Source organism: Blennius ocellaris (assembly GCF_963422515.1).
Source record: "Blennius ocellaris genome assembly, chromosome: 11".
Classification (NCBI taxonomy): Eukaryota; Metazoa; Chordata; class Actinopteri; order Blenniiformes; family Blenniidae; genus Blennius; species Blennius ocellaris.
The window spans coordinates 14,004,924-14,028,989 of NC_137660.1; the positions used below are offsets into that span (position 1 = coordinate 14,004,924).

At 40.1% G+C, this 24,066-nt stretch overlaps 1 protein-coding gene across 1 annotated transcript in view; it reads right to left on the reverse strand.

Annotated features, from left to right (window-relative positions):
* The window catches only part of ldlrad3 (low density lipoprotein receptor class A domain containing 3), an 84,830-nt gene that overhangs the window by 47,756 nt on the left and 13,008 nt on the right, over positions 1 to 24,066 (reverse strand). The window contains exon 2 of the mRNA XM_080505220.1: positions 5,540 to 5,686. Coding sequence (XP_080361346.1) covers positions 5,540 to 5,686 — 147 coding nt within the window. The remainder of the gene's footprint in view (positions 1 to 5,539; positions 5,687 to 24,066) is intronic.

The window sequence follows — 24,066 nt, forward strand, 5'->3', positions numbered from 1 at the left end:
ATATGAAGATGCTTTTAAAAAGAAAAAAAAAAGACAAAGTTGTCAATTAAACTGGCTGAAAATTAAGAGATAGGAAGCACTTCAGCATAGTTATTGTTAAAGTTGTGAGTACGAAACAGACATTTTTCGTACATTCACAAAGGCTATAGTATTCAGAATTGCAAGTAGAGAACATGCTTCTTTGTTGTAACTAGAATTCTGTCTCCCCTCCTTTTTGAGTCCCCATTTTTGCTTTATACATCATGTCCACTAACCCCTTTGGCCCTACTATACTTCCCTCCTCTGCTGCTTGCACGTGTCCTCCCAAGACGGGGGCAAAGAGGCTAATCCTGGCTCTGAGGCCGAGCAAGCCCAGTCAGCTCTCCTCCTTCTCTCCTCTGCCAGCAAACGTTTCGTCTACCACTCTCCCAGGCTGCCTTTATGGACACGAGAGCACAAGTGGCTACTTTTGACCTCTTTGCATGAGGAATTATTCAGCAGCCTGTCCCTGAATATCTTCTTCAAACCCTTTGAACATGCCAAAACACATGCATTTGATCACTACTCATAAAAAAACTAACCAGTTTTCATCTTAGCTGAATTCACAATTGGTCTTAATACAAGAGATGCCCACACCTACCACAGGACATCGCAAATTGATTTCACCACAATTCCCTCACACATACTCAGCTTGCTATATCTCCAAGCAGAGAGCTGAGGCTTTATTAATCAGCAATAAAATACAATTATCTTGTAAAGACACAATCACAGACTCAGAGGGAAAATTTATAATTATTCAGATTTCTCTTCAGAGCCTAAGATGTGTATCACAAACATCTATCGTCCAAATGTTGACAACTCCTCCTTCTATCACAACTTCTTCACAACTCTCTCAACCCACTCTGATAAAACACTTATAGTGGGAGGAAACCTCAATATAGCCCTCAATCCACAAGTAGACAGAGTTAGTAAAGCAGCAAATACCCGACGTTGGGAATACACAGATATATTCCAGCAGTACACGAGTGACTATGGTCTTTGCGATGCTTGACGCACCTCAAAACCCACTCTGAAAGAGTACACCTTCTACTCAGCAGTGCACCGATCCTATTCACACCTACATTACTTTCTGGTGAGTAAATCAGTAATTAGGGACACCTTAGACCCATAGATTCACCCCATTGCTAATAGTAGCCATGCACCTGTCACCATGACAGTCACTAATAGAACAACCACTCCTGTAAGACAATGGAGCTTTAACACATCACTGCTCTAGGATCCAGATTTCATCACATTCTCTGAAAAACAGTGGACAATCTTCTTAGAAACAAATGACCTGCCTGGTGTCTCTCCCTCTGTCCTCCGGGAGACGGCTAAATTGTCATGAGACGCAAAATCATTTCTTATTCCTCATACAAGACCAAAAATGAAAAAAAAAAAGAATGGAAAAAGAATTGAAAGATAATATCAAAGCCATGGAGACGGCTCATGCCACCTCCCAATTCAGTCCCACATTGATTGAGTTAAGGAAATTCAAAATGGGCTTGATTAAAATAATTGAACATAAAATACAATTTGAACTGCAGAGGTTACGCTTGGAGAACTTTGACCATGTCAGGAAATCCAGCAAATTCCCAGCCAAGCAGTTAAAACGAAATAAAGACAAATGTACAATCTCCTCAGTTAAAACTCAAAATGGTAAAATCACTTTTGACCCTCAAGAAATAAACAATACTTTCAGAGAATTCTCCAAAAAACTATATTCTTCACGGAGAAACCCATTCCAATCAGAAATAGAGAGCTTTCTTAAGTGCAGCTGACCTCCCAAAATAAAAAGACGGACAGATCCAAGGCCGAGAAGTTCCCATCTCAGTAGAACTGCATGAAGCTGTCCAGCACATGCATGATGGCAAAACCTCAGGATCTGACGGATACACTGCTGAATTTTACAAAGAATTCTGGTCTTTATGCTTACCAACATTTGTTTTAAAATAATTGAGGAGATAAAGGAATCTTCAACTCTCCCCCCACATATGAACTGTGCAAATATTGGTCTTCTTTTAAAACTCGATAAACAATAGTAAATATAGCATTAACAAGGGTATTGTCTGTTGTCCCCAGCTTCTAATAAAAGCAGCAACATGAGGAGATCAAAGTCTCTTCCTGTTTGAACTGTTCTGACACTGGAAGGCTCTCAATCACATCATATTGTTTGCCGAAGCTGCCGAACGGGCCAGGAGTTTAAAAAAAACAAAAAATGAACAAACAAAGAATTCACAATAGCTCGAGGTTGCATGCCTTAAAAAAAAAAAAGGATTGATAAAAAATAATCTGTACCATCTGGGTTGCTTGCCTCAAACACAGCAGGACCGTAATACAATGAGCTGCATCTTTAATGCAATAAGACTTTGTCTGGAGATATTACCTTTCTCCCTCAGCCTGTACTGTTATTTAAAAGCCAGCAAAAAAGATTTATATGACTCAAGTTGACCCCTTTGCTGGAGGGGACCGGAAGAACAAACAAGCCAGAAGAGAGCAGCAGAATTTTGGAGGAAAATAGAAGCCTGCCGTTTCCAAGTGAATAAACAGTCTTGGCTATTCGGGAGAATATTCCTGGCCTGTCAGGCAGAACAAGATGGGACACAATTACAATAAATAGATTGAGGCAAGTAGATGCAGACTGGGTTTGCATGATTCTCTTCCAAATCTCCTTACTTACGGGTAGTACTCAAATAAATTAAAGTCAGGTCAAGAAAGAAAAAGCAGAAAGAAGTTTACTGCTTGTAAGGATACAAAAATCTAAATAAAAACCAAGTGTCATCTCAAGTTCATATGTGGGTGGATCTGTCTTGCATAATTTTTTCCACTAATTGGACTGATTGTGCCACATCACACTTGGTTGGGAGTGCTTTTAGTGCTTTGCAGATTTCTGACATTTAGAAAAAAAGTATGTTTGCATGTTTACCTTACAGATTTTACGTTTTGAGTCAAAGCTGACCTTGGTTGCTTGATTTTTTTTTTTCTTTCCGTAAACAAAATTCTCATTAATGGGACTCTACAGAGATGTCACCACAAGTGACCTTTATTCCAGGCTCCAGATTCTTGGATCTGAAACACCCACTTCAGCCTGATCTGCTGGCTAAACAACACAAGCTTACAGAGGATCTACTCTGCAGCTGTCTTTTAGTGCTGGTGCAGGAGGTAAAAACAGGCTGCAGCAAAATGGACCAGAGTTGTGTATATTATATGCATATTACACACAAAACCAATGAGTATACATGCATGCACACACAAAACGCACTGTCTATGTCAGAGGCAGAGAATTGCAAAAACCTAAAAGATGTTGAAAATTACTTCAGTAAATTTCCAGGTACTTCATAAGGATGATTAAAAATCATGTGTGAAATATGTAAATTTTCCCATGAATGCACAATATAGAACATGTTCCAGGAAGCTTCCTCACTGAAGCCATCGACTCATATTAGAGATGGGAGGAAATGTAATATCCTGCAGTGGTCAACACTGCTCTGCCTCCATGGTAATGACTGTGATTGGAAAGAACAGCGGTCAGACATAATCAGATACACTATGTGATATCCGGGCATGGAAAGGTAAAGAAAGTCGGTCTGATGGCAATATCACATTTAAAATGAGGGCTATTTGCTGAGGAGTCTGCACTGAAACACATTAATCAGTAGTTCTCTGACAGAAGGAGAGTAAGCTAAGTCAACAAACCGTCTTCCATTACAGCAAATCCACCACCACACTTTGTTAAATATGTACATTACCGAGAGTGCGCTGGGGGTTTTATTGGAAGGGGGGGCAGCTAATTATGATCTTCTCGCAGAGAATCCAATGCTGCAGTCTCAAAGTTTCCAGGCATTGTGTTTTCCTCAGATAATATACAGTAGATGCAGACAGAACTCCTGGTGAAGCCACTGTAATGAGTCCTCCTTCCGGCCGCTTCTCCCTTTTTTACTCCCTTGTTTCTCATACCGCCATCTGTCTGTCTTGTCTGTCTGTCTCTGCAGAGCCAGTAATGGAGCCAGAGATTTATCTTGGGATTTTTTTATGGAGGAGTCACCGAACATATCGACTGACAACTTGTCTTCTATTCGAGGATAATATGGCCCACTTATGCCAGAACAGATAATGTAGATGTCTACAACAAACATAAATAGTCCTCAGACAACAGAGGAAAGCTGAGTGTGATGCTTTGTGATATTTTTGTTGTTGTTTTTTTGAAAACATCTTAAACACAATAAATTCAAAACAATGACACTTATTAGCAAAAAAAGAAAACCCTAGAAAAAAAAACTTTCAAGTGAAAGTATTTCCAACAAATAACTTAAAATTCAGCAGCATGATTGGTAAAATATGAGCTCTGAATAAATCAAATTCTGATGCAAATATTCCAAGTGCATCCAAACGCAGGTCTGACAGCTGTTGACAGTTTAAGGTCACTGAGTGATGAGAATCTGGGCCACAGAACTTGTCCACGTAGGTGGCATTAATGAAATAAACAAGGAGCATGTCTGGCAGAGGTATGCGTCATGAAAATAGTCTAATATATTGTTATTATTCGCTCTGCATATGCAGGGTTAAAAACCAGGCAAAAATGATTGATAACTGTAAGGCGTTAGCAATCCAGGGTGTGTGTGTGTGTGTGTGTGCTTTGGGACACAACTTTGTGACAAGTTGCCTGCCTGTTCCCCGAGCTGCCAACAAGCGAGAACAGTAAGAGAAGTGACTACTCGAGAAGGGGAAGAAAAGGGAAAAGAAAAGAGGTGACAGAAAGGGGGAAGGGAAAAAAAACATGTGAGATTTTTTTTTGGTTTCTTGGCTGAGAATTAGCTTGGTCAGAAGAAAAAAATAAAAACGCTGCAGAAGACTGAAAACAAGCCTTTGCGAAGCAAATTACGCGCCAAAAGCCCAAAATCATCAGATGAGATAAATTGGGAAGGGACAGCGTGGAGTGAAAACAGGAGGGCGAGGCAATGCGAGAGACGAATACGTCGGGAATAGGGGGGTTTCAATGCACTGTGGCAGAGCCTCAAAGTCAATCTTCATCAGCAATCCAATCTTTATGTGGAGTGCCGGCTGAGACTGGGAGAGAGAAAAGGCGGAGCAGCAGACCAGAAAGATCAAAGCCAACTAAATGTGGGGCTCAAAAGTGAACTATTACTGTAGCCTTACAGTAGAATTATGTATGTGCCACTATTCGTGCACACAGAGGAAATTGGCCTTTGCTTTGATGATATTAAGTCTTGACCTCATGCAAAACTGGGGCCAAGAAACAAGGGAGGGGGAGGATGGGTGTACGCTGTGGGGGAGAGCGATTGGAGGATCGAGGAGGGAGGTTCATTTAAATTGGCAGAGAATTAGGTTTAAATAGGCCTTATGGCCGTGTCCGTGGACAGAGAAAGGAGCAGAACTGCAGCCTGGGAATGAGAAGTGTTCAAAACATGACAGGACTCTGAACACAACATCGAGCTTCAATGCTTAAATGCACAATCCGGAGGTAAAAATAAAGATAACGAGGGTCCGAGGTGGAACTTACGGCAGCCTTTTTCGTCACTCTTGTCAAAGCAGTCCGGTAATCCATCACACTGCCATCCACCCGGGACACACTTTCCATCTCCACACATGAAGTTTCCAGGATTGTTGCACTCTGTGGTGAAGTTGTTCCCCGGAAGCAGCTGGCTCTCTGGATTGGTGAACACATGAAGGAACACGGGGATAAGGAAAGTGATCAAACAGGTTGGGGTACGTTGCATTTCATGGACAGTAATCATTACAGACAAAAATGGAAAACTGTGAATATCTCATGTTTCTAACGGTGGACAAATATTATAGACGAGGCTTTATTGGAAAAGTCGTATCAATCTACAGGAGAATAAATAGATGACGACCTCATGAATACCAATGCGGGAAAGGTTATTCAGTGTTAACAGTATAGTGGGTGAAAGTCTTCGTTTAGAGCTGGGCAATATCATGACAGGAGAGATAAGGACACAAATACCAAAAATCACTCCATGTGTATACAAACAAAGCTTGTATACACCTCAGACACTGATGCACTGATACACAAGCACAGACCTGAAATAAACACACAGAAGCATGCGCCATGAATTAGTTTGGGGCATTTGGAGTTGACGCAGTGAAGCTGCAGGATAATGGGCTGGAATGTGAAACATGGCCTTTTGGCTGAGGGTTGACTTTTTGTGGTGAGCAGGTTAGCTCGTAAACAAAACTATGTGGCATAATGAGGGGTTCTCGATAGACTGGGGAGCATTTCTGCACTGCAGTGCTGGAACAGGGTTCAACTGGTGAGCCACTTCATTATACTTGTAAGCAATGGGCAGGAGGTGAACCTGCTGTGAGAGAGTTTGGACCTGTACAACTTCACTGACAGAGTGGTTTACAAGAACAACAACCAGCCGGGAAAAGCAGAGCCCCCGTTCTTTGTTCATAAAGTGCAGTGATGTGAATATGAGAAAAATGGTAATAAAACAGCAGTGAGGACATAAAACAATATCACCAAAGTCCCAGTGTTTCCTTTATGTGATTCATGTCACACTGTTGTGATATTTAAAGTGCCGATACGCTGTCAATTCTTTCAAAATTTCAAGATAAATTCTCCCACTTCTGCAGAGAAAACTAGGTTTGTTTTCTCATATGAATCCTTACAGAGACACTACATGCGTTCTAGAGCACACACACAACTGTCTTTTCTGATTCTGTGAATTCATATCCAAAGATCACATTTTCTCCAGTTAGTTGATATTCACTTGGTGAATGGAGCGGGCTCTCAGAATACGACTAAGTATCTGACACAGAAATAATCTGCTCTGACATCATCCTCCTCTCGATGCCTTTTAACACAGCTGGCACTGGAAACCATGTATGGATCTGTATTTAAATGAGACAGAACGACCCTTTTAATTCTCTATGGGGATGATGCAAACTCCTCGTTTCTCTTTTGCAATATACAACGAGGAAGTTGAGGTAAAAAGGAAGCTTCAAGAGAAATCCATGACAATGTATTAGTTCTCTCAGCTGTGCAATAGACATTGTTACAGTTTAGTGAATCAAAAAGCATCTCTTATTGGATTTATAACAGCAGGAACAAAGGTTTATAAATCAGTAGTGAGACCTATCATGAGGCATAGTGTCAAATATAAAATCAATCTACCAAGAAAAATGTAAAAAAAAAAAAAAGAATGGCAAAGAAACCATCACTTTTTAACACAGTTTTCTTCAAGTAGTGGACATAAAACAATGCTGAGACTAAAGCTGAGATATTGGTATATTGCCAAGAAAAGGATGCAATATGCAACAGTTATAGGAGAAGGTTTTGGGATATTTCACTGTGTTTTAAATCAAAAAACACAATAAAGTTTGACTAACCCTTGAGATCTGAATAATTTTTGGTACTAACATTTTGCAAAAACATTTTTTTTTTTCAAAACTGTACACAAAGCTACAACAATGAAAAAGTTTGATGTTAAAATTTAAAGGTCATTATCATCCAGCCCACTCACGATGAAATTGGGCTGCATGTGGCCCCTGAATAAAAACAACTTTGAAACCCCTGGTTTAGAGGCAATGGAGCTGGATGACGCAGGTTGTACATGATTAAAACGGAAATGAACCGAAGGACAGCTGAGGCTGAATAGTTTAGTGATAACACTAGTGAGATGGCGTGGACATGTGATGAGGTGAGATCTTGGATACATTGGACAAAGGATGAAATGGAGGTGGGGAAGACATCAGAGAAGATTCATGGAGGTCCAGAAGAGGACAGCGACAAGACTTTGCAGCACGTACAACCTCAACGCAGAGTTTTGAAAGGTCCACAATGGTATTAAGGTCGCAGGGTGCCATTTGTGTTGTATCGATAGAGAAACATACACTAGGCTCTAGTGCTTGATATGCACTATGCAAATCTTTAGTGGGATGCATTCCCGTTCAATCCATTCATCTGAAATTCAACTTCATGCAATGCAGGGCAGTGAAGGCAATCACATCCCAACACAGTACTCCGTTTAAAAAATAGAGCTAATTTGTATTTTTCTACCACATCAGACTTAGTGTATATCTCTCTAAGAAGTTTTGAGAAGCAGTCACAGACCAAAAAACAGGCACTCAGATACATGCTATTCACTCCAAAAGGCAACAAACAAGACAAATATGAATGCAGAGCCACACAAAAGGCAGAGCTGAGGGGGACCATGTAAAATGACTTCAAAGCGCTGACTGCTTGAAGTATCAGGTTAATTGGAAAGTTGCTTTGAGAGCATGAAAGGATAGAGAAAGGACTCTGTGTATGTGTGTGTGTGTGTGTGTGTGTGTGTGTGTGTGTGTGTGTGTGTGTGTGTGTGTGTGTGTGTGTGTGTGTGTGTGTGTGTGTGTGTGTGTCTGTGTTTGAGAGATGGCCAAAAGAGCAAAAAAGAAAGATGGCTGACAGACAGCTCATCTTTTCCCACGAGTCTATGACACCGCCAACAGCAAACCTTTTGCAGGCAGCACTTCTTGCATCCAGATAGTGAGTCCATCTTCTGGCAAGCTCAACATATCTTATCCCAACGCCCTTGTCACTCCATCGATGCCGTAATAAGCCCAAATACTTACAGTGGTTTACCACTGAGCTAACGAACAAGTACACCTCATTACCACAGTCAGTGCAGCAACACAGCTCTTTACAGAAATGTGTCTGAGAGAAACACAATAATAAGTCGTTACACTTTCTTCATGGGCGCTGCTACAGTCCCAAGGTGACCTGGACAGATCTAACGGAGACAACCGTGCCCATGCATAGTGCCTCACTCCGTCATCTCATATATTTTTAACCATTATGTTGTGAATGGCTCGGGGCCTAGCAGTCCAACATTGTGTGTACAACTGTGGTCACACGGTGAAGGAGATAAGACAGGGCTGACGAGGGATGTCTGTGTGTCTTGCTGAGGGAAGTGTGGACCAATTACTCAGAGTAAATATTGACTATACTATCCTTGCCTCTGCACACCCATAGTCTGCCTCCTGTTCATCAGCCTCCATCATGCCTGTTCCCACTAAATGCCCGTTTAGGCTGTTAAATCTCGCAGTGTGGAGACGTCAGCTGGATACTGTTTAAATTAGCATTTACATTTTCAGTCTGCACCACTTCCATAACGTTTCAGTCGTTCACCCTGGGTGAATCCTTCTCTTTCCATAATATTAGCTCAGCTGCCGTCGCCCGCACTCTTTGCAGAGAGTACCTCTTACCTCGGCTGTAATTTGAAATAAAAATGAACTCTCATCATAAACACAGGCCTAATTTCCCAGTGGCCTTGAATAATACTGAAATTCAATCTGGGATATTCTAAAGGCAAAACAATCCCTGATGTAATGTTTCACTGCCTCCTGCTAATTTATAGTCTAACTGATGTGCAATTAGAGAACCAATGTGATGCCAGATAAGATTCTATTGGAAAAGATTAAATTACCTTGTTGGACTCTTTTTTTTTTTTTAAATACATCAATGTTATATTTCCCAATAAAAATCCAGATCTATAAATATGTAAATATGTCTTGCCTCATCCGTTTACCTGCAAAAATGAAAGTAAAGCTTAAACTAGTTACATTTTTAGCTGTTTGTAACAAAATGACAATGCTTACTTAATGGCTTTTCTCCCTTTAAATTAGATATGAATACTACATTTAGAATTAATCAATTATTAACAGAAACACATTGTGCTGCACTACAACATGAACCCAATAACTACATTTAGACATACTAGGAGTCTTCTGATTAAATGCTATTCTGTTTAAATTTACATAATGTAAACTCTTCTAACCATCTGAACCAGGTTGTGTTATCCTGTTCATCCAGAGTCCATGTAAACGGCAAATCGGTTTGCTTCCCTCTGTTGAAGCTGAACATGGTCTTGGCAACGCACAGGAGTCAACACAGCCATGCAAATAAAGCAGGCTATGCTCCTACTTGGGGACTGTTTCTTTAGTGTTGCATCTTGAAAAGAAAAACAAAAAAGAAATCTAATGAGCTTGATAAAACTACAAAACAATTCATTCTTCAATGCTGTCTGGCTTCCGGGTAAAGTTGCATGTGACATCATGTGCGTTTGTCACAAACTGCTATGGGATTGAGCCACGACAGAAGTGATCACGTAAATGCTGTTAATATTATTCAGGATTTCTGTGATGAGTATTCATCAGTCAAAAGAAAATGGCAAATACAATAGAGAACCAATGCAGTGTGGACAACTTTTGTGCACAATGAGTAAATTGTAAGTACTATAAATGCTACCGCTTTTTAAGACCCAAGGCCAGTCACTGTGTTTTGACATTGTCAAGACTCTATTAAAACAGTCCAGCAATGTTCACAAATCTATTGGACTGATTGGTTTGTTCCTTTGAGGCTGGCTAGTAAGAAAATCACACCACTCATCTTTAGCTGTCTACTTTACTCAGCAGACCATTACATATTGCAGACTCTTAAGCATAAGTAATGGGACATAATCCCTTATACACAGACATGTATTCAAACTATTTAAGTGAAGAAACCCCTTCATAAAGGACTCAGTCCAAAAGCACTGATAGAGGAAGTATTACTATGCAATGACTATGAGGCTTTGTTTATGTGTCGATGTCGTAAGTTCAGTGGCAAGGCACTGTCAATGAAAATGGGAAACTTGGATGCAACCGACATCCATGGGCTTATAAATCTTGCAGAAGGGAGGCAATGCATTTTGTCTTTCTTGGTTTCCAAAGATATATATATGATCTGTGATGAATATAAGTAACTGATTAAAAAGGAGAGTACAAATAGCCTCTTAAACTAAAACAGACATTTCCGGGTTATGTTTGACCTTGAGAAATGCATAAACCACGAAGAAAAAAAAATCTCTTTGGACCAACATGTAAACACTCATGTGGAATTAAAATGTCGTAGATATGGAACGAGAAAGCTCTGGGATGCATGTGCCCACAATTTCTTAAAAGGCTTGTCAATTATTTATCATCTTTGACTTGAGTTGCCCATTTGAACAAGCAAAAATCAGGTCAATGCATAAATGGCAAGCCTCCAAGTTTCATTCCAGGATTTTCCATAGGTACACTTCATCCATAATGATTCTGGAAATGGCAGCTTGGAGACTTTGGAGCACCCCGAGCAATTCGCTGAATATGCAAAGACAGGTCAATCCACCTGCATCTGCTACTGTCTTCCAGGTCTAATGAATATTTTCACGCCAAATGTCAGTACGCAATCCCAACATTGCACAGCTAATTTGGTAATAAAATCTATATTACTCTTGACAGCACCTATTGAAAGTTTAATCAACCTTGAAGCATATCAATGGCCTCACCTCCTCTGTAAGACCACTGTAGGTCTGTTGCGACCTTGGGATGTGCTATTGGCAGCACTACAGTGGATGATACTCTATTACTCAACTGAGGCAGGTCAGCTCGGTTTAGCAGAAGTGCATGGAACAATGCCACGAGGAGTTCACCAACTGTATGTGGGAGGTAGCATATAAACATCGACATCACACAGGGACTAAGGTGGAGCAAATGTGCAGTGAAAAAAAAAAAATCAAGATACAAGTGGACTCATGGCACATTTATGACAGAAAAAGGCAGTGAGGTAATAAAAACGAAACAGCGAGGTGGACAGTAGCATCATTTTCTGCCCTTGGATTCCCAGTAATAGCTGCTCTAAGCAAGTTCTATTCCCTCTGTACATGAAAGGTCAGTGATATAAATCTATATCTGAGATGACTATTGGCTTGGCTGTTGCTGTTTTAACCTCATCTTCCTCAGCAGGCTTAGATGTCTAACCTGCATTGATTAGCTCAGGGTAAAAGGTTGAGCCAGGGATAGAAACAGCACAGGAGAATTGATTGCTCTGACTTTGTATACTTTGTGAGCGAGACTCGGAGTCAAGGTAATACCAAGGCTTTGAGGGAAGCGTCGCAATAAAATGTTTATCAGGGAGAGATTTTGAGCTTTCCAGAAAGAGACTGAAAAAAAAAAAAAGCTTCTTCCCAAAGAAAGCCACTCCTTTTCAACGCTCCCTAAACGTAAGCTTTTTGTCCACTGGGGGAGGTGGAGGGAGTCTCAAGTGAATTATGTGAAATTCTGTTTGGAGCTGAAAAGAGTAGGCCGAGTTACTTTACTGCCTGATAATGTCAATACAAACATGGACAGCAAGGGCTGCTTGTGTTGTGGGATAAGGGAGGAGTGAATCAATACCGCCTAGCTCTGAATAAAAACTAGCTTTTCCAAGGCTCAAGGATAGAAACTTATTTTTCAATTACGCAAGACTCTTAATGGGCTGGCTGCACAAGCTGGAGGCTGTGATACACAGTGGGGGGTGGAGGTGATTTAGCTCTATGTTTCTTTGTGTTTGTGCATGTGTGTGTGTGTGTGTATGTGTGTATCTTGGGAAAAAAAGAGAAGAGAGAACTTCCCAGAGAGAGGAAAAGATGCTCCCTCCTGTTCCTTTGGCTCACTGAAGCATCCAGTATAAATAAGCACAAGTGTAAAGAACCTGGACTGCATCAATTAAAGACACCCTGCAGACACACACACACACACACACACACACACACACACACACACACACACACACACACACACACACACACACACACACACACACACACACACACACACACACACACACACACACACACACACACACACACACACACACACACACACACACACGCAGGCAGGGTAGCATAAGCACAGAGCAACAGAGCAAGTAAGGCCTTACTGGGGGGAAGATAGAGAAAAGAGCAGTCATGCATAGAAACAGACGGCAAGACGGAATAATATGAAACCAGTTAGTTTGCCTCGGTGAGATGCTTTTAGTCTTTTCAGAATTTGAGGGTGAATCATTTGCTATGAATCCTTTTCAGTTGAACTGAGGTGCCATCGGCTTCGCAACCTGCAATGTTTTTAGTCTGTTTGCAGTGTTAGTTGGTGATAAAAGCTAAATAAGCAATCAACACACCAAAGCTAAAAGAGTAATTGAGCAAAATTCAACAGTTCACTTCAAACATAATTGAATTTTAATGTGAGAAGAGCACAGTGCAAGTTGGAAAAATTATACAGCTGAAATTAAACTGGCATACATAAATTAGATGAATAACATACATAAAATATTGTGTTTACTAAATGGGGGTCAGCCTGCCCTGGAAGGGAGACTTGCTGCATGCTGTGCTCACTCACATCAGTCAATAACTCAGTGAATACCTGATGAAGAAAATACAGAGCGAAAACAGATTTAGAATGCAATTAGGCTTGTAAAGACAGCTAAATCAAAAGTCATTAAACAGATCTTACACCCCACAGGACTGATAATGCTTGCTTAACATTAATACACTCAAAAGAACTCAAAGGTCTTGCGTTATATTGGCTTTTGTATAAAAATGCATATAACAAGGCAGTAATGTATTATCATAATAAAATGTTTACAAAAAGAACACACATTGATATTTCTTATTATTTCGTTGAAGTGAATGAATAAAATTAGTGCAGCATGGTAGCGCAATGGTTGATTCTGTGTTGGGGTCCTTTCTGCACGTACATAGGTTTTCTTGGCCTTGTGGGGGCGGCATGGCTCGGTTGGTAGAGTGTGATATTGTGATATCAGGACTCAAACATAAGTTAATCTCAGCAGAAGCTGGGAGTAAAATATGGAAAATTGTAAATAAACTTGCCATCAAACTGCATGAAGGAGGTGAGAATATGGCTACTGTTGCACGCTGTCAATTCATAACATACAATTGAGTCTAGCATCAAGCTACTCACAGTCAGAAACAGTGAAATGCTTTCACTGATCATGTATGCATGTTGCTGCTGTCCTATATGCTTCCTATTTGATGTGGATCCACTGCCGGATCCCCATACTCATCGTCAAATACTATTGTTGACTTGATAGGAGACTGGTTTACTCAATATGTGGGCCATTGAGCCACTGAGCTCCTTTTAATGTGCACAACACTCTAAAAATAAGACTTTATCGCAAGAGAAAACAAGCTGTGAGCAAGTCTTCTTCCTGCAGCAACTTCTGTGATTCCCAAAGCAGAAGAAGATGGATATGAGAGGTCAGAGCTGCTAACGTCTTCTTAGCTCTGGGTTATTTTGTTATGCGTTGCTTCAATCCACATGGCAGAACTTAGCTGAGTGCTTAAAGGTCGAGCCTTGTTCAACTTTTAAATAAAACCCCCACAAGTCTTGAATACTTGTGAATAGTTCCAAATTACAAAATATTCTAAAGTTTGGTTTTCAACAAAAGGCTCATCTATATGACGTCTACAAGTGAAAATGACAAACTTTGTTTGGCTCTTGGGCGTTTGTTCACATGACAACAGTGCTCGGTGTCACTTTTTGAAAACGCTCCTTCTCCACGGGAACAAGAAAAACTGAACATCTCTGAAATTACTGGCACTGCGAGTGCGTACTTTGGTTCTAGTAAATAGTTTTGAGCATGCGCTACAAATTTGAGAATAATGAATGAGTTGAGAATCTGACTGAATGATTACTTGCTATATGTATTTCATCCACAATGTTTAAAAACATTGTTCTACTTGGGCTCATACCTGTTTCAGAGTTGTCTGTGTTGTCTCAGTGATCCCAATAATACCATGTTTACACTTTGTCACACAAAGCTGCTGAAGTGCGACATTTGTTGACAGCTCAGGATTACTAGTCAGTACTGGCTCAAAAATAACCCAAAATCAACAAAACTGCAAGGTCCTTTACAACACCGAACATAGCTTACGGCAAGGTGGTTCGGCCATAAATGTCCTTTCCCTTCACCATAACTTCCTCTTTAAAATTAAGTGTTTTACATAATGTTGTTGACCTGTCTTGTTCAAAGCGCCCCTGCACTCGAAACAGTGGGGTTTTTTTTTTTTCCTCCCTTGTTCCTGCGGCTGAGTTTTTGAGCCTCACTGTGTCAAATGATGTATGAGCAGAGTTTAAAAGTAGAAGGCTGTTTTCATATTCATCTCCTGAAGGGCGGAAAGTTTTTCCGTGCTCACTGAATCGTATTTTAGGAAGTATGCGAATGCATTCTGTGACTTCACAAATAGTTTGGATCAAATCCGGCGAACGCAAATATGATGTGGAAACCTGAACCCGAAAGTGGAGATATACCAAGGAGGGATTGACACACTTTATGTTATGCATTACAATTATTGAAATAGGAAAGGCAAGTGTGCATGTGGAGTTTAGGAGTGAGGAAGACTTGGTGTAGTTTTTTGGGTTTTTCCACTTTTTATTTTATTTAATCCGATAGCAAAACATATGGTGAAGCAAGTTGCTGCCACGAAGAGAGCAAATTGATGCCTTTTTTTTTTTTTAAATGATACAACCTTAATAGTCAGTGAGGTAAAACAAAAAAAAATACTGTTGTGTCCTTCCCATTTCACATGACATTCAAAATAAACTAGAATAACAGTGTTATATAAGCATTTCCTTCACAACTCGCGATATGAACACAAATAACACAAGTGAGATGTGACATTTTACACCCTCCAGAGAAAGATACACTCCTCATGGACCTTGCAGTGAGACATGATACAGCTTGTGTGCTGCAGATACATATTACAAATGAAACAGATTTGTATACTAAAAATATAGGTAATTTTATGGATTTAAATTAAAAAAAAAAATGTTTGTGTGTCAATACACAATCATGCCTGAAGGCAATCTTGGTATTAGAACAAAAATGTATTATTATTATTTACAGAATAGCTGCTGTACAACAACTTTACATTCGTGGTGACACCACTGGGTCAGTTGATATCTTTGCTCGTAAAACTTTGGTCCAAATAAAATGACCCCCCACATTAATGCAGTCCCTTCGTCCAAACATGTGGACCAAGTTTGAAAAGCAGGCTTCCATCCACACATTGCAGTCACAATGCAGCACAAACCAAAGAGCTGGCAGGCAAAGTTTCGGAAGTCTTTCCTGAGATCATAACTGATGCAGAGTAAAAGAGTTCCTGTAGCTGTTTTACTGCCTTCATACATTTTACAGGCATTGATGTGTTCTCGGCTGGTAAAAATATCACCACAATAATTCAGCGTGATGTTATTGGCTTTAGCAAAATACAGAGCCTTGTTGTGCAAGTTATCTTGCAGAAAATGTGTAACAACAGCTGTTTAGAATATATTTGTTTCTATCATTTATTGCAACTTCCAAAAAAACTACCAGTGAGGCTGCAGAGAAATCCAGAATAGAGAGCAAACGTTTCTCTCTCTGCAGCTATGGTTCAGAACGCACAACTTTACCCACTGCTATGCAATCTCTGCCTTGATTATCGTAAAAGTTAGACAATGAGACTGTAACAAAGCATTGTTTGTCATTTTTAATTGAGTCTAAAGTGCTTTGCATTTTCAAGGAGTAATAGAGATATATCGATTTCCAATCTGGTCTTTGTTTACGGAGGATGTGAAAGCAGCCACACGGCTGTAATTCAACATGTTCTTGAGGTGTAATGCACTTCTCTGCTGCGAGCTATAATCTAATACAGCAGTCTCAGAACATAAAAAAGTACAACTGGCTGTGTGAAACCCCTTAAATGAAGATAAGTAAGATTATTATAGTGACAACGCTCACATTAATTATAAAGTTAGTGCAGTTCTCAAAAGCTTATTCCCGAGCTCTATGTGCTATACCCTAACTCTCCCTTTGCAATCAGTTTGAATTCATGAAACTGTACTATAATATCTACTGGACTGTTCGCTCCTTTAATACTCATATTCCAAAACAAAATGCCCTCTCTCAGCAAGCAAGTTTTTTTTAGTTCTTTTCTCATTTCATGTGGAATTAAAACTGCGAATTCCTGAGTTTTCACTACTAACTGTTTGATCTTACAAAATTATAGACAATTTCATTACATACACTGTGACCACAACAAAGAAAAACTTTCAAGTGTAACTAAGGTTATAATAGCAATAAAACAAACCAGTCTGATCCACTCGGGGTGAAACTGGACTGTGTGGTCCCTGAAGTAAATTAAATACTGAAGTAAATAAAATATATATATATATATATATATATATATACATATATATAAATTGTACGCATCTTTGTATTGGTTTAGTTATGTGCTTTTAAATAATCATAACATATTTGGTGTTTGGTTCGTTCAATATCAATTGGTCCTACAATGTGTCCTCATGACTGGTCCCTCCGAAGAGAGGACACCTGTCTTCAGGGGACACTTGTCCTTGGATTTTAGGGTGTCCCTACATCAGAGGTTTTTTTTATTGTATATATGTCAATATCCTGAGGTAATGAACAGATTTGAAATACACATTTTCCAACCCACTCATTCTGCCGAATTTAATACCAAAAGAATCAGATGCTAGAAACTCGCTCAGAAAAAAAAAAACCTGCAGTTTGACTTGATTTTTGGATCCAGTGTGTGGTTTGAGAGGATGTGCTGTTCAAAGTGTAATCACACCAGTGGCACTGCAGTGAGTGTGGGTGTGACATGACATGCTACTGCGCCAAGAGGCATCCTCATATTTGCATATTCACATAGTTTAGGGTTTTTGGTGAAATACAAAGCAGGAGATTCACTTTCAGTTCTTTCCATTAGTTTATCATGAAGAAACATATTAAACTACATTTTACAAAATCCACTTGGGACTGTAAGTAAATGCCTGCAAGCAATCTTAAGGAAAAAAATACTTTTGTTTGAATATACAAAAATAAAAAAGGGAAGAAAAAACCCAAAAGAAGTGACAGCAGTAACTGTCATCAGTTGTGTGTCTAACATAAAAAAGTGGCAGACCAAGGCAAGTGAACTGAGAGAAGGAGTCCAAGGACATCCGAGAAAAGTCTTGAGTGCCATCCACTGATTATTTCTCAGTTGGATCTGCCACGGCACTGGTCAGCTCTCTCTATAGGTGGCCTATCTGCCAAATCCCTCTGTGTGCATCTGGAGAGAAACAAACAATGGACCACAAGCTTGTCCTCCATGAGGGGGAAAGTGGATTAGAAACCATCAATGACGACGTTTTAGCTGCTTAATGAAATAAATACATTGAGTAGTAAAGCAATAGGTGATTATTCCTTAATATTAAACAGATTGCAAAGACTCATAGTATGTCAACTGAAGAGAGCATTACATGATCTGAAAAGCCCCAAAAAGTCATTAAAATGTGACATAATGCTTTCTATAAACAAAGGTAATATAGCACCAACAGAAAACTATCATTATCTCAGCATGCACATTATCCTCAGACTGTTTTATCCACAATGGATCTCCAGTCTTATGTCAGCTAGTATTTCAGAATAAATGTACATTGTCTCGCCTCCTATAGCGTGAAGCTTTATCACAGACATTGTGAGAAAGTCATAATTTCCAAGGCCATTATTCAAAAAACAAACAGCTCATATTTCATGAATAAAATCACTTGTAACTAATCTTAGTCCACATGCGCCACACAAAATTAAGCAGACTGCACCACATGGGCTTTGCCTCAGAAGATATACTTACAGCACAGCATGAGGCTGTTTGGTGTTTGTAATGTTTCACCACACTTTATTTCATGTGTGAAAATGTAGAAAAAAAATATGTTCGACAGGAACATAAACTTTACAGAAAGATACACAGTCTCTGTCTGTTTTTCTCTGGAGCTTCCTTTTTTTTTAGCCAACAACGATGCAACCAATCAGTATCACATATCTCCGGCCAGACAGTGACATCTTGGCCTTCTACTGCTGCAGCATTTGTGAGGTTCAAAGGAAACAGCCTTGATAACGACATAAATAAAGCTATAAAATGTCTGTCAGCAGCAGATTTATTTCTGGTCTCAGTACAAAATCAAAGATTTTATTTTCCTCTAGGTTGTGACCACCCAGTGACTCGAAGGCAAACCCTCCTAAAAGCCTGGGCCTTGTTAAAGAGGCTGCATTATTGATGGCACAACTGTGGGCTGAAATAGCACCAGAGTCGAGCGGGCAGAAAAACAAAGACAGGGATGAAAACAGAGGCGATGTGCTAATCAGACCAAAAGAATGGTTTTGAATATGTAATTTTGTGATGGGATGAGATGAGAATACAGGAAATTGGATAATACATATATTATATAACTATTACATTAGGCAGCCATGTATTGTTTCTTCGTTGCTTACTACTGCGGTGCTTCTCCGAGCAAGACTTGGCTTGACGCCCTATCTCAGTTAGTTCTTTTCACGAGGAAAGCGTTGAGGATGGATTACGACACCGTGCCCCTTCTCCATAATTCTTAGATGCAGGCAGCCTGTTTCCATCGTGCTTCTCTTGAATGTTTAGGAAAGTCTGTGAAGAAGACAGATTTCACTGTTCTCATCATAAAATCTCTCTTATGTATGTGACTGGCACAATTTTTCACATTATCTGCCGTCTGCACCCACGAAAGCTGGAGCGAATCCAAACCCGGGATAATTGTGAGGCTACAGCCTGGATAGGTCACTAATTCATCACATGGCTAACAAAGACTTCTGCCATAACTCATTGACATACATGTCCTTGGATTGTGAGAGAAAACCAGAGTGCCTCATGAAAAACCTGCACAAGCTAAAGAAGAACATGCAAACTCCCGACAGAAAGGCCGTCGGATTCCAGCAGAGAACATTTAAGTCGCAATAAATCAGTGTTATTGACAACTTCACCGTGTTTCCCTTTTCATATCAGGAGTTTACCGAAATCAGAACTTGTCATAAGTTGAATTGCAACCCCTATACTGTAATAAATGTTATTATGCATCATAATTTACATGAATATGGATTGTTTTGAATACTGTCAAAAGGAACCATTAACTAGTGCTCTATTGATTGTTGCCACATAAAATGTTTTATGAAAATGTATATGTATTATAAAATCCACTTGATAAGCTAAACAAATAAAAAAAATAATTCGTCTTTTCTTTATATGAAGCTGATTTGCTCTTATAAGAAATGTGTTCCTGCAACTGATTCCTTTCAAAGCTGTTTATGTAATCCTGTGGATATTTAAAGACTGATTGGAACATAAGTATAAATGCAAACTTGCATGCACAGTGCTCAGGCAGCAGCAGCACAATATTAAGTGTTTCGTTAGCCAATGAGTTAATGATATGTGATAGTTTAGCAGCCTCTTTTATCAGACAAGCCTTGCAATTACTGTCCTCCTCTGCCTTTGAATCTTAACAACAATAACTAGCCAAATTAGCCCAGCTTGGCTAAATAATGGCCCATTAATCAGACACTGGTCTCCCATTAATCTGGGATCATAGATCACAGTGAGCCTATAACACCAGCGAATTGTTTTTTTTTGTTAGTTTTTTTTTTTTTTACTGTTTATGAGTCCATCTGCTTTTATATTAAAATGGAGATCATAACATAAAAGAATTACCATGCAAACTCAACAGCGAGGACATAATATCCAGTATAGTGTTTACTCGTAGACGTGGGTAAAAGGCATTTTCAGAAAAGTTGTTTTGTTGCAATCTTTTCTTTAACCACTTGGGTTTTAAACAAGCAATTGAGCATCTAATCCTCTCAGAAATGACAGAGGCAATTTCTACAGAATCCCAGCCTATTAACATCACCTTGGGATTACCTTCACAGCAAGAAGTGAGGGAAGGAGGGATGCGACTAAAATGAGATTTAGATGTTGGAACTGGAAAGCTGCTCACAGCTCAAATGTTGACAAAAAGCTGTGTTGTTTGACATACACACACAAAAACAGGCCGAAAATGAGCACACATACTTTAAGCTTAACAAATATCGACTTATAGACTTGTACGTGCCCATCAGTCCTCAGGAAGAAACTTCTCCTGTCAAACAAACATCTGTTCCATTAACTCCAGTCTCCTGCATGAGCCAAGTGGCAAATACCGAATGCCAACTCTCTGCTGCGTCTCTTTCATCATTCAGTCAGCTGTCGCAGAATGCATGGGTAAACAGCTCACACCCTTCATCCACCGCTATGCTGCGAGACCCCTTGCTGAGTAAATTGGCATTTCAGCAGTGCCGGCCAGATACTGAGAAATAATGCAAACAGTGCCACAGACGGAATTTGCCAGCACTGACCTTGCCTTACACCTGTGAGGCTCTCTCAAAATGCGTCGAAAAACACCCAGGAAGACGATTCAAAACACACTGCCTACAGTCAGATGAACATTTAAAAAAAAAAAAACATTTAGGCTTTTTAATGCTAAATAGGGAGGAAAAAAATAAGTAGAAACTCAGATGTTGGAGGTGTATGGGCTGCGAGTATATCTAATTTGATAAAGGAATAACACTTTATAGAAAGAGATTGAACTATTAATTCTTCTCAATATATGCAAACTCATTATGCACCATGGAAAAGCTGTACTGTTGTGGCGGGTATGATGAGAAGAGAGAAGAGGAGGGGAAGAAATTGCACCCTTTTGCTTAAATAGTGCCTGGAGAGAGAGAGAGAGAGAGAGAGAGAGAGAGAGAGAGAGAGAGAGAGAGAGAGAGAGAGAGAGAGAGAGAGAGAGAGAGAGAGAGAGAGAGAGAGAGAGAGAGAGAGAGAGAGAGAGAGAGAGAGGAGAGAGAGAGAGAGAGAGAGAGAGAGAGAGAGAGAGAGAGAGAGAGAGAGAGAGAGAGAGAGAGAGAGAGAGAGAGAGAGATAATGATGGAGGAGAGGAGCACATGAGACAAAAAAAGCCCTGACTGCCTTTGTCTATCTTCTAGTCTGTGTATTAGCAAGTAATGAGCTCCTAATTGTGTAGCCAGGCCATGGAGTCACTGCGGGGGTTGAAAAGCAGTGGGAATTAACTATATCTGCCAACCGTCGGGGCAAAGTGAGTGACAGAGGAACAGAGAAGGAGCACAAGGTGAGCGCAGCAAGAAATAAAGAGAGGTGAGATAGAGACACAACATTAAGGAGAAGAGGTTCAAGGGATGCTATGAATAGAAATGTGTATTTTGACAGTATGCAGATGAGAGAAAAAGAGTGCCACTGGCTCTTGACTGTACTGTCCACTCTCTGTCGCTCCGTATAATACAATATACAGTATACAGAACCAAACTGAAATCAGGCAAAATGGTAATAAGCCAAATGGAGAGGCCTGGGTTTAAAAGGTAAAGGGTGCATGAAGAGTTCTTGCAGTGGCAGCTGATGTTGTAAGTAAAGGTCACTCAAATGAATTTTATGGCTATGTGCTATCAGTGAAAGGCCAACTTCGACACAGAAGCAATGTGACATGAAAAGACATGAAGGGTGATGAAAAAGGTCATGACAGTAGTAGGTGACCAATTTTTAGATTTTCTTTTTTTTTTTTCCAGCTCGTAATTCCAGTAAGAGCAATAAATGCATCCTCAGGGGATGTCAAACTTTTACCCTCCTTACTTTCTGCCATCTGCATGACATGAAATGGAGGTGCAGGGAAAGTGTGCTTTTCAATACGTTCACTTTTTGGACTTTGAGTGTACCCACAAAGCTTTGAGGAAAGTATTAATTCACCTACAGCTCTTCCAACATGATTGCCGTTTTGACTGCCATCCATTGTGTCTCCTGGTTGCCACTTAATTCTACTTTGCTGGTATAGCAGGTTCCCCTGGCCGCACTTACCCTCTGCATTAGTCAGACTTTTATTTTTGTTATGCAGAGCACTGGACCTCTATGTTGTCATGGTAATGGTGAAAAAGTACTCTCACACTGCCGAGAAAAAAGCTTCATTGGGCTCATGCTATGAAAGACACCCATTTACTCTCCACCATGTCACACATCAGTGCTCCTGCTGCTCGATATCGCATGCAGACTCACATCCAGAACTGCTGCGACATGGATTGACTTTAGCTTTCACTCAGGTCAATATCACCATCTATTCGGACATTCTTCCACTTTCGCCATTGTTTCTGATGGTCTTTGCTCTACATCTATTTTCTTGAGCGGCTTGTTGACCAGGTGACTGAACGCGCATCTGTCTGCACCGGCGATTAGCGCCATCCACCCCATTTCTCTTCACTGCCGCGACACGAGTCCCATCTGCGGTAATGGAATGCAGTGTAGTGGTTGTGGGTGGAGGATGGAGGCTGGTCTGACAGAGACACACTGCCCAAAGTGAACAGCACCACTAAAGACACCAAACCAAATGAAAACAAATGGCCCGCTGGGAGGGATGTTTTCCGTCTTACACCCCCCACCCCCCCCTTCAACACCATCACCACCACCACTCCCCTTTTTTACATTGGGTTTATGTGCTTTCATGTGTATCTGTAGTGAGTTAATTGGGTTCAGCACGCCCACTGTAACTCATCTGAGCTAACTTGCAAAAGAAGCAATTACAAGCACCACAAAGTCACCTCAATCTCCTCTTATAACATATGCATACATGAATATTAAATTAAACTCACTGTATGTTGAGAGTATGTATGACTATGAATGCTTGTCACTGCAGAAGTGTGTTTTACAAAGTATCAATATCCTCATGTACATGCGTGGGTATGTGTGGTAATATAGTGAAGTCGGCGTGACTGCAGAGGTCAGTCAAGGAGGAATCTATCATAATCCATCATAATCAGCTGCTGTGCTGTTCCTTCAGGACAGATGAGCTCCTGACCCATGGCGGACACGCTGGAGATGAGAATCACATGAGGGTGAAATGTAACGTTTACCAGCTTGACGAGGTTCTATGTAAGACATTTCCAACTTTATCGGTGGCCGCGCAAATGAAGCAAAGAGGTCAAAGTACCTGAAAAAGTATTGAGGGACTTTATTTCCACTGAATGCAGATTTATTATTTTGGAACCGTCACTTGGAAAGAATATGTCATTACTCTGAAATGGGACTGATGGACTGGTGAACAACTGTTGTCTTTGCATCAGGACTCAGCAGATTGTGCATACGATGTGTGCATTTTTTTTTTTTTTATCAGTGTTATTTATTTAGAATAATAACTGGGATAACTTTAGTTAATGAATACCCATAGGAATTGCCCAGTTTCATTTTGAAATGGCAATTATTTCCCTATAGCCATTTACTTTGGTTGAGAAAGATCATTAATTTATCATAGTTGCAGGGAAAAACTGAGAAGGAATGGGTGATGAGAAGCATGCAG